The sequence below is a fragment of the Xiphias gladius genome, chromosome 24 (genome assembly GCF_016859285.1).
Source record: "Xiphias gladius isolate SHS-SW01 ecotype Sanya breed wild chromosome 24, ASM1685928v1, whole genome shotgun sequence".
Taxonomy (NCBI): domain Eukaryota; kingdom Metazoa; phylum Chordata; class Actinopteri; order Istiophoriformes; family Xiphiidae; genus Xiphias; species Xiphias gladius.
The window spans coordinates 4,836,267-4,847,151 of record NC_053423.1 but is presented as its reverse complement, the minus strand read 5'-3'; the positions used below and the strand labels follow the sequence as shown (position 1 = coordinate 4,847,151).

At 42.0% G+C, this 10,885-nt stretch overlaps 1 protein-coding gene across 1 annotated transcript; it reads left to right on the top strand.

The window, feature by feature from the left end:
• Nucleotides 1–1,915: 1,915 nt before the first annotated feature.
• On the top strand, nucleotides 1,916–10,571 carry tent5bb (terminal nucleotidyltransferase 5Bb). The gene is made up of 2 exons (XM_040120918.1): nucleotides 1,916–2,362; nucleotides 8,932–10,571. The coding sequence occupies exons 1-2, from the start codon at nucleotides 2,207–2,209 to the stop codon at nucleotides 9,955–9,957; spliced, it is 1,182 nt and encodes a 393-aa protein (XP_039976852.1). The 5' UTR covers nucleotides 1,916–2,206; the 3' UTR covers nucleotides 9,958–10,571.
• The last annotated feature ends 314 nt before the right edge of the window (nucleotides 10,572–10,885 follow it).

The following is a 10,885-nucleotide window of genomic DNA, read 5'->3' as shown; positions in this document are numbered from 1 at the left end:
AAATTGAAAAATAACGCATAATGACGAGGTATCTTATGATCAGCCTGACAAGTGATACAATCTCATTCCACAAATGATCTTGGATCTGCTGAAATCTCTGTAACACAGGTCTATTGATCAACCACAACAGCCAGGAATGAATAAGTCTTTTGTTGTACATTACAGTATCAGCAAGTAAATTACATAATTTTCTCCTTCAGATGAACACCCTCACACAAACCTGACTAGTCTAAAACTAATCAGGCCTTGAAACATTCCATTTTTCCTGATTTGATTTTGTATTCTAACATAGCCTTAATAAAAGTGACTGATCCCCTTATGGGAAAATATTTGACTGGCATTTTGGTTTTGCTATGATGAATTTCTCATAATTTCCTGGATGGTTGGATGGAAATGTACAGTGTCTTACTTTTGTACTTTGCTGATCATATGCCCTAAACTTTCCAAATAAGCAAGGTTTGACATTATATCAAACAAGAGGTCAAGTTCATTTCTAAGGACAAAGTTGAGCTGATGACAGACAGCTGATCACTTGGTCACTAGGACTGCCGTGTTGGTCTCTTTGTTGGTTGGATTGCCATGTAATTTGTGTTTTACACAGATATTCAAGGTCCCTATTGACCTACGAAGATTTTTGAAGCGGGGAAGGGGGGGTTGAACTTTGTTTCTCTTCTTAAAAAAGCATTCTTCCCCTCAGAGTTATAGATATTTTCTTTTAATCCTTTCCTTGACATAGAAAAAAGCAACTGCAACACCCTTTCCCTAACACGTCAAAATACAGTATGGGAGTAGTTTAACTAATATTATTACCGGTAACTTACTTACAGGCAAGGAAAAAGGGATTTGAGAAGATATTCACAAATTTAAACTGTAATATCTTAATGGAACAATAATTTTCACATTGCCACCAAATTGCACATTAGGCATGGTATTTGCAGTTGCCAATTTCATGGCAGACATAACACAATTGTTAAGATTATAGCCAAATTATTTTTAAATATAGAGCCGCTGAATAAAGGGTTATACTGCCACCAAATGAGTGAACCGAACAAACAGTGTCATGCTGAACCTGGGTTGTATTGCGGGCCAGCTTTATATGATACATTTCATTTTTTGTCTTTTATTGTGAAGTTGGGGATGAATATTGGTATAGATCATGTTTAGTCATGTCAGTAACAAAGCAGTGTATTCTGTGTTTATAAAAATGGACTGGCCCTATGAGCTATCACTTGTGACGGGCTGCCCTCAGCATAGCGCTCCTTTAGTACTTGTTGCACACGCTAAAACCTTTAGAACTATTTGATCCTTTTTAAAAAAAAACAAAAACATATCTTGCAACTATAGGCTGAAACATAAGATGTGATATTCCCATGCACCAACCCAACCCTCCTAATCAAGCTTAAAGTCAGATTGTAGTAAGAGTTGTGAGGTTGTTTTCTCACACTGACAGGCCACTGTCAATCAAATCTGATGCCACAGCCACGCAGTCAGTTTTAGAGAGATAGAATGTTCATATGTAATGTCTTTTTTTCACAAACTTCAAATGTGACTATTGCTTATTCAATCACAAATATTTTATGAATAAAAAAAATAACATAAATGTATATCAAAGCATACTTCATTTCCCCCATGTATATAACATACTAAAATAGGTCTAGTGTGCTACTGGGAAAGCTTGTCTTGGAACCTCAAGTGCTCAGCTCAAGAAAAGTAGCGTCTTTTAATTGCGCCTAACTAGTAATTACCATATTTCCTACAGTCCTCGAACCTGCCATCTGACGCATGGGAAGTGTGTGCGTGTGAGACTGTGTGTGCGTGTGTGTGTGTGTGTGTGTGTGAGTGTGTGCAGGCTGATTGTAGTCTTGCGTACGTTGAAGCGTTCATAAATCTCTGTCCAGCCAATAGGGAGGCTCGTGTCAATCCCAGCTCGGTAAAAACCCGGCGTGATCCCGGAGACGCGGCTCTGATCTGGGCAGAGAGTCAGCGGAGGCAGACCGGCAGAGCGGGGCTACGAGTTTCTGCTGTGGAGATGTGCGACATTCTACCAAACTTTCCCATAACTTTATTGCATTTTGGAGGTTTCTGAAAGCGGTCCCAGAAGAGGAGACAGAGAGAGACGCGCCGGTAGGGCCAGTGTTTTCGTCACCCGCTCCTCTTGGAGACCGCTGCCGTCCAACACATAGCCTGAACACATTCCCCGGTAGTCATGTCCTCCGGTGATGCCTCGGAGCAGAGTCGGCGGGTCAGCGTGCTGTCTTGGGATCAGGTGCGGCGTTTGGACTCCATCCTGGGAGAGAGCGTCCCGATCCACGGCCGCGGAAACTTCCCCACGCTGTCCGTGCAGCCCCGGCAGATCGTTCAGGTGAGACCACGGTCCATCCGACTTTTCATCTTTTAATATTTACACTTACGTCACCGTCCGAAGACACCAGTAACGGAGCAGGGCAATAAAAATGTGGACTACCTCAATGACCTCCATTTGGTGCTGACCATTAACAAAAATAAAACTATCAATATGAGCTAGAAATGTACTTTTTTTGTTGCAAGAATTACTATTGGTTTGAGTGTGGTTCCGCGTACAACAGTAATCAGAGCTAAGAGTTATGTAAACATCCCCTATTAGCGTTCTCCCCGGGGCCAGGCAAATTTGTAACACAGGCTGCCGCAGGAGTTCGGTGGAGAGGTTCCTTGTCTATCACGAGTGTCTCACGTCAGTTCCAAAAGTTGCCAATAGCATAGAGATAAAGGGGAAAAAACTGTCTCTACAGTCCTAGGAGAGCTGCTGTCCAGGCTGAGGAAGTTCATCTTTGTGTAACCCTCCACCTCCACCACACACACGCACGCACACACACACGCGCGCACACACACACACACACACACACACACACACACACACACACACACACACACACACACAGACAGACAAACCCACTCTGACAGCCAAACACTGCACACATTTCTACCTAAATTATAAGTAAATCGGTGGAGGGACGTCTTTTTTGTTGGACCAGACACTCACTTCTTGAAAATTTCCCACAACAATTGAAGTCAGCCCCCCCCAAAAAAATCTGAAATTATGTCTCTGCATCGGTGGAACTTTCCACATTGTCGCTTAAACAACTTTTTTAATACATGTATGTACCTACTACGGTGGAAACTTTTCAGTGGATGTCGGATTTCTAAAGTAAAGAAAATTCACTTGTCGCTCTAACAATGAAGATAAAATCTCCCTTGCATGTCTCAGTTTCGTGTGTTGACAGATGGATTTCCACCGCTTTTGTGAAACACATTTGAGCAGTGGTAAGATTTGTGGCGGAGCTTATTACACTTAAAAAGACATTTGAACACTCATAATCTTAACACAGACATATGTGTGGGATGATCTAACACCATGACTGCAGTTTTCCACTAGGTCACTAAGGCTTCTGCTCCTCAGGTCCTTTCTTTTCACAGCTCTCATGAAAACGAGGGAGAGATAATGACTGAGCTCGAGCATATTTACTAGAAATGAAACATATAGGGAATAGACTGGGTTGCAATTTTCCTTGACATAATTTAAATGTCTTTGCCTGTAATCCAAGTTCTCACTTGAGTGATTCATATTTTCTGTGGTGATCTTGTGGGGAAGAAAGACCCTTACACACACATAACATTTCAAGGTCCTCTATAATCAAGGAGGCCCTACCATCTGCACCGAACGTCCCCACTAACGTCTTTCCTTCATTACACAATCCAGTAGACAGCGGGGATCCCACACATTTTTCTTTCCATGAACCCGGGTTCTTTTTAAGGAGCTTGCAAAGACCAGCTCTTGGAAAATTAGCCCACTGCTTACCCAATATCTGATGAGGGGCACCGATGTCTTTTCTCTCTCTCCAGTATCTGTCCTGCCGGTTGGTATAACATGTTAGCACGTTGGATGTAGCATGACCCAAAGTACAAAGATAAACATTTTAGTCATCCAGTATATTGCCTGAACATTCTCAATTTAAGAGCACAAGTTCTCCGTTGGTGAAGTACGAATTAGTGGTGTGCGAAAACTCGTTAACGCCTTATGAAAACAAAAGAAGCTACGTTTGCAAAAAGTTGCAGAAAATAATTTTTTCGATATGATTAAGTGCATTCTCTGCATTTAAAATAACCATTCAAATTTAGAGGTTATATGACATCTCATTTTTTTCAGTTTTAGGATAACGCTAGCCACCGGTGATTAAAATAATCCCTAAGTCTCAGGTACGGCTCTGTCTGGTGCCTATGCTAACAATACAATAAAGCACTGTCACTGTAACCAGGCAGTGACAGTATTGTTTTGACAAAAATAAAAGCAGATGCCATGTTCTCTGTCACAGAATATGTCAAGCAGGTTTCAAGTTTCTGCACATTGTTACGGTACATATCATGCGGAAATGAATGGAAACCATTGGCTGCCTAGAAGGAAGGAAAAACACATTGAGAAATCTAAACCAGTATGATATGTTTTGGAAAACAGTTGACAGTAATGTGAGATATTTATAATTCATGGTAAATGGGCTAAAACATACAAAACCACAAGTCTGCTCCTTTTAATGTCATTTGTTTTTAGCCTACGCACCAGACAGAGCTGGCTACCTGAGACAAATAGAATGGATTTCGGCGCCTGTCCTGTCATGACATGCTGGGTAAGGTGACCAATGGATCACACTCCCAGAGAGTGAGAACCAGAGGAGCCCCTCTCAATGGCTGGTTTGTCTGAGGGCCACATTGAAATAACATCTGTTTGTGGTCTGGTTGTAAGTGAGCCATGGGAGCAGCGAAGGAAAACTTTTATTGTTACTGACATTTCTGTGCTCTGTACTTCATTATCGATGACAGTCAACACACAGTCGGGATAATTGGTCATCATACATGTGCCCTCAGCAGGGCCCTATGTACATACCTGGTGGCATCATACCGCATGATGATAAACACAGATATCTGATGCATGTGTCATAGGTTACGTAATTTGTAGTGTGGGTTCATGTGTCAGGGTGGAGGTATGGGGGCCAGTGTGTTTTTGTTGGCCACCAAGAGAGTTGTCTCCCATTCCAGCTCTGCAGGCATCACATCTGTGATATTTAAACCAAACTGTTGTGTCTACGCTACATATTTGAGATAGGTGTCTTCCTTTTTTCTTCTTTCTCTACTCAGTACCAGCTCTCACCGTTGTGCTTTTTGCTTTTATCTTTTTAAACTGTAAGTAATACTCCACTTTCCTGCACGGTAGTGAGTGCCCTGGATTTGGAGCAGAATGTGAGGAGTGGATTAGTGCCTGTAATAACACTGGGCTTGTGGGTCAGGCTTGACAACGTATCACTGTGGTAAGTGAAAACCAGTCGCCTGACTCCACTGTGGCCCTCGCCAGACTGTAAACTAACTCCTCACTAGGCTATTGTTGTTAGATCTAACAACATGAAGACACCACATGCTTCCAGTGGTCCCTAGAGAAGGTAACCTGGGAACGTTCAGTTTAGATTGTGCAGTAATGATTTTTATTTGGCAGTTTGCTTTCAATTATTGGCCGTCAGTTAACGTTTTTGCACATTTTCGTGCTTCTCAGAGAGCTGTACGGACAGCACTAAAGGCATCTATTAAACTGGATTAAGTTAAATCGGAATCTCTTTGTTTAATACTGTTTTTTTAAAATTCCAAAATGGCTAATTCTGCTTGTTGAATATTTTTAGGATATATGTTTGTTCTCCAAATATAACTACTTTTAGACCAAAAAAAATGAATGTAACCATAAAGGATTTGGTATCCTCCTTCGAAACATCATTCAGACCTTCTTGTTTGCATTTTATGACAGATGTACTGTCATAAATCTGGAAACTGAATAAATAAAATATTAAAAAACTGAATGTTTAAAAAAAATTGATGGTGGTGTATTTTGGGGGGACTTGAGCTTGTGATCTCAGTATCTCTAAAAAGTTGGCTACTGCCCTGTGGGCCAGTTGACTTTGTAGGATAAAACATACAGTGAGATATAGCAAACGTTTTTTGTTTTGTTTTTGTTTTTTACATTAAATTCAAACACCGAAAATGCTATTTTAAGAAGTCCATTTGACAAAGGATACAATTTCAACACTGAGTTCAACACTATAATGTAAGTAGGGTATATTGTGCTTTACCTTATTTTGAGCTGGTTACAGGGGCAACTGGCAAGAATGGAGATACCTGATTTTACTATCGAATCACTATGCAGTAACACAGTTACAGGCTTTGTAAGAATGACTGTTCTTACCATAGCTTTCACTCTCATGCGTTTTAGCTTACATGGCATCTTATGAAATAAAGTTTGGTCTGGCACATTAAAATGTCTGTGAACCATGGAAGCAGCTGAACAAGTCCTTCACTTGAAAACATACATCACATATTGGAGAAATGGCATCATGCTGGGCATGCAGGTGAAATGACTTCCCATGCATAGGAAATTCAAGGAAGCTTTTCAAATCAGAGGAAAAACCATCATCATCATCCCCCACCGCCTGCCAAGCTACTGTACAACTCACTGGCGGGGTTAGTTTTGGAGTGGATGCGAATGTCAGGGACTCGTAATTTCTCATTCGCTGTCGCCATTTCCTTGGCAGAAGGATGATCTGACTCCCTGCCCGGAGCTCTTATTGGCGTCCAGGGGACTATGGGCTGGTAAATGTCTGGGTCATTTCAAACTGCCATAATAAAAACACATTCAAGCCACAGCTTAAATGAAATACTCAAGGAAACTCTTGAGACTGGAGAAGGAAAGTGGAGAGACTGTTATGCGTCGCCAAGGCGTTGTCAGCACCAGGCAGACTTGTGTGTTTGCGGCTCTTTTTACGAGGCTTTTCTGCCCGAACGTCAGCGGAAGTGTCTCCCCTCATTCGGCGCACCAGGTGCTGGTGCGTCATGTGGGAAATATACTGGCCTGTTTAATGAGTGCTGAACGATGGTGATGGTGGGGGTGGTAGAGCTGTGCTTCCTCCTACGCTCCTTTCGGGACCCCCAGACAGGCAGATTATGGCGGGCTGTTAACTCAGACCAACTGTTTAAGTGTGAGGTCAGAGCAAATACTGTTGCGGGTTTCCCTTTGCTAGATTGTTAAAAAAAACTCCACTTCTCTGCATTGTGTCCAGTGCCCTGTGAAACCATGTGTAATTTCCCTCAACAAAGCATTTGACCTTTTCTCATTGATTTTGGAGTTTCCTAGGGTTAGTTACCTTGTTCAATATAAATAGCTTCCTGTTAATACTCTTGAAGTGTTTTTGTCTCTTTAGGGTTTAGGGTCTGTTCCAGGGTGTAGGTGACAGATAAACTTATGTACCATCATAACCTTTGGTTTGGAAGGAACTTTGTAACACTTTGGATCCCTTCATTTGCTTGCAAGATATGAAGAAAGATACTAATTCCATGTATGTGTATGGAATCAGATGTGTTAGTCGAGCTTAGTATAAAAACTGGACGCTGGGGGAAGTAGCTAGCATAGCTCTGTTTTAAGTCCAAAAATACGCCTAACAACAGCTCTAAAGATGTCTTGTTTACACATTGTATATGATTTAATAAATACCTAGACAAACATAAATGGCAAAATTCAGTGTATGGTTTTAAGGTGAGTTGTAAGCGCAGAAGAAACCAAATAGGATGATTTTGCAAAATGTTGAACTATTTTCTTTAACATTAGGACCTTTTATCTGAAATGAAGTGGAAAAACTTGGCTCTTACCCAGGGTTTGCTGCAAGAATGAGGAACCTGAAGAGATTACAGCAGGTGAAGTCAAAGGGAGGGAAAAATAATTGCAACAGAAGAAGTACCTTGCACATTCTACTTCCTCTAATCTTGTGTTTTTGCTCAGCTGTAGTCAGCTTCTTAACTGCTGAAAAAAACTGAAAGTCACAATATTAAAATAGACAACAAAGACAACTTTTTTACATCACAAATATAGCACTTATACATCTTTTGTAACTGCCAAGTGGTGGACCATTATTAATGATGGATTTTTTTTTAAAGGTTACATTTAGAAAGTTTAAATTCTGATAGGATTACCTGGTTGGCTTGATAGATGTCAGCCTACATAGCCCGATAGCTGGGAGGACAACAGCCAATCCCAGTGGCTCAGTGAGAGTTTTCTAATGGAGAGCTGTAGTTTGGGTTTCTTGTTGAGCTGTTTTCCCAGTGTCATTTGAGTTATGCAACAGTCAGGATGCATAAACATATCAGCTGTATGTAGCTCAGCAGTATTCCCAAGCATTGTAGCAGTGCATGCATGGTTTGTGTTCCGTTAACCTGAAAAACCTTTCGTCTTTCCAAAGAGTGTTTATACACCAGCAAAGGGATCACATTTTCTCAATATAGGCCACTGTAAGTTCACAGCTTTGTTGGTTTGGAGTCTCTTACAGCAGACGGGCACTGACTTGTCATTTTCCACTGCTTATCTCTGTTGTGCTGATGTTATTTGTACATTATATATACTGTAAGTCGACTAAATCAGTTACTCAACTCATTAGGGGTGTACTGTACAGTGCAGTCATCCTCAGGCAGATCAGCGGCCTCTAACAAGCTGCTTTGTTGACAAAGTGTCCTCTAGCAATATACTGAAAGCCTACCTGCTTCAGGACTCTGTCACTGGCTTCATCTGGCTTCCCTGCATGTAGCTTCTACATTTACCTGCAATGAGATGTTCAATATATGCTTCAGATTCTGTAGTGGCAAATATTTTATTACTCTGTGAAGGTTTTTCATCTAAAATAAACTTGCAAATTTGCTTTATGTTCAAGTGACAGCACATCAGATTCCTTTTATTTTAAGGTTTTTTATTTTGAAGGAGAGATCAGCTCCTTTTGTGCACGTACAAACTTGTGTTTTCTGTGTCAGCCTCATCTGATTATCTTTTTTGTGGATACCCATCACTCAGTTTTTTCTTCCTGCCTCTGTATCTTTCAGGTGGTCAGGGCTAGACTGGAGGAGAGGGGCGTGGTGGTACGGGATGTCAAGCTGAACGGCTCGGCAGCCAGCCATGTGCTGCACCAGGATAACGGCCTGGGCTACAAAGACCTGGACCTGATCTTTGGCCTAAATCAAACTGATGACAAAACCTTCCGGCTTGTGAAAGATGTGGTGCTGGACTGCCTGGTGGACTTCTTGCCTGAAGGGGTGTGCAGGGAGCGAATCACAGCCCTCGCCCTGAAGGAGGCGTATGTGCAGAAACTGGTGAAAGTTTGCAATGAGACAGACCGCTGGAGCCTCATCTCGCTCTCCAACAACACCGGCAAGAACGTGGAACTAAAGTTTGTGGACTCCCTGAGAAGGCAGTTTGAGTTCAGTGTTGACTCCTTCCAGATCACTCTGGACTCGTTGCTGCTCTTTGACCGCTGCTCGGAGACAGCCATGTCAGAGACCTTCCACCCTACAGTGCTGGGGGAGAGCATGTATGGAGACTTTGAGGAAGCTCTGGGTCACCTTTGCTCCAAGACTATCGCCACCCGCAGCCCAGAAGAGATCAGAGGTGGCGGGCTGCTCAAGTACTGCCACCTGCTGGTGCGTGGCTTCGAGCCCTCATCCGAGGCTCAGATGAAACAGATGCAGCGCTACATGTGCTCGCGCTTCTTCATCGACTTCCCTGACATAAGTGAGCAGCAGAGGAAACTGGAGGCGTATCTGCAGAATCACTTTGCGGGCATGGAGCACAAGCGCTATGAGTACCTGGTGACGCTGAGGCGAGTGGTGGACGAGAGCACCGTGTGTCTGATGGGCCATGAGCGCAGACAGACGCTGGCACTTATTTCCGCCCTGGCGCTGCGCGTAATGGCCGAACAGAACGCTATCCCTGCTCTGTCCAACATCACCTGCTACTACCAGCCTGCTCCCTATGTCAGAGATGTCAACTTCAGCAATTACTATGTGGCACAAGTTCAGTCACCCATGGCCACATGCAGTAACTCTTATCAAACGTGGCTGCCCTGCAGCTGAGCAGTGACTTAGGATGTCTGGAGAGCTTTCCATTTTAACATTACATTGATGTAAGCTGAGCATTTATTAGAGTGCTCAGTACCTCTGTAGCAGTGTGGCTTTTTGTTTTGAGGCCCAGTGTGGACAAAAAGGAATAAATGTATCTTTATTTGCAAAATCTTATATCAAAACCATTCCACTAAGTTATATTGATTAATACTGCTGTAAAAAAAAAAAAATTCTCATTCGAGCCATTATAATTATACCTTTTTTTTCTGTCGAAATTTCATAACCAGTGTGGACATGCATGGACAAATATGAAGGGTTGCTATGTGACAGAGAAACTTTGCTACTTCTGTTTCTTGTCTGATGGAGGCTTGTGTATTGTGTCTCTATTGAAATGTAAATACTTGGTACGAAACCAGAAAGCTATTAATTGTTCTGCCTGTGGTTCCAGCTGACCTGACTGGGAGGGGAAAAGGACCAAAGAAATACTTTCTTGTGTAGCATGACATACAAAGACTGTATGTGGTTACAAGTGCCTGAAACTGACCAATGTCTTTATAGAAGTTGCTATGTAAGAACTGTTTTTGAAACTTTTTCATCCAGGTTACTGTACATTTCTATATCAAGGGTCGGGGTATTTGTTTTTAAATCATTAAAAAAATGAAAAAAATGTAAAGATGTGTTACAGTTGTCTTTCTTTACACTTTTCCCGAAGTTCATAGAAGTAAGATGAGGACAAACTATATTAATATGTTCCAGTTGACTCAAATTATCCTGGGGATGTGGATCATGAATGCACACTCTATCTCCATTCTCTGTATCTCATCTCATGTCTCAGTTTCTGTGTCTCTAATGATCTCTTTTTCATTATCTATCTTTCACTATCTTCTCAATCACACACAAGCTCAACAATGTGTTATCTGTGTTCCATCACCCAGACACT

What these genes read in the sequence shown, in the direction of transcription:
- tent5bb (XM_040120918.1), top strand. Translation starts at nt 2,207, where the DNA reads ATGTCCTCCGGTGATGCCTCGGAGCAGAGTCGGCGGGTCAGCGTGCTG. An exon ending in AGCCCCGGCAGATCGTTCAG is followed by an intron (nt 2,363 to 8,931) that starts GTGAGACCACGG and finishes TGTATCTTTCAG; the next exon opens with GTGGTCAGGGCTAGACTGGA.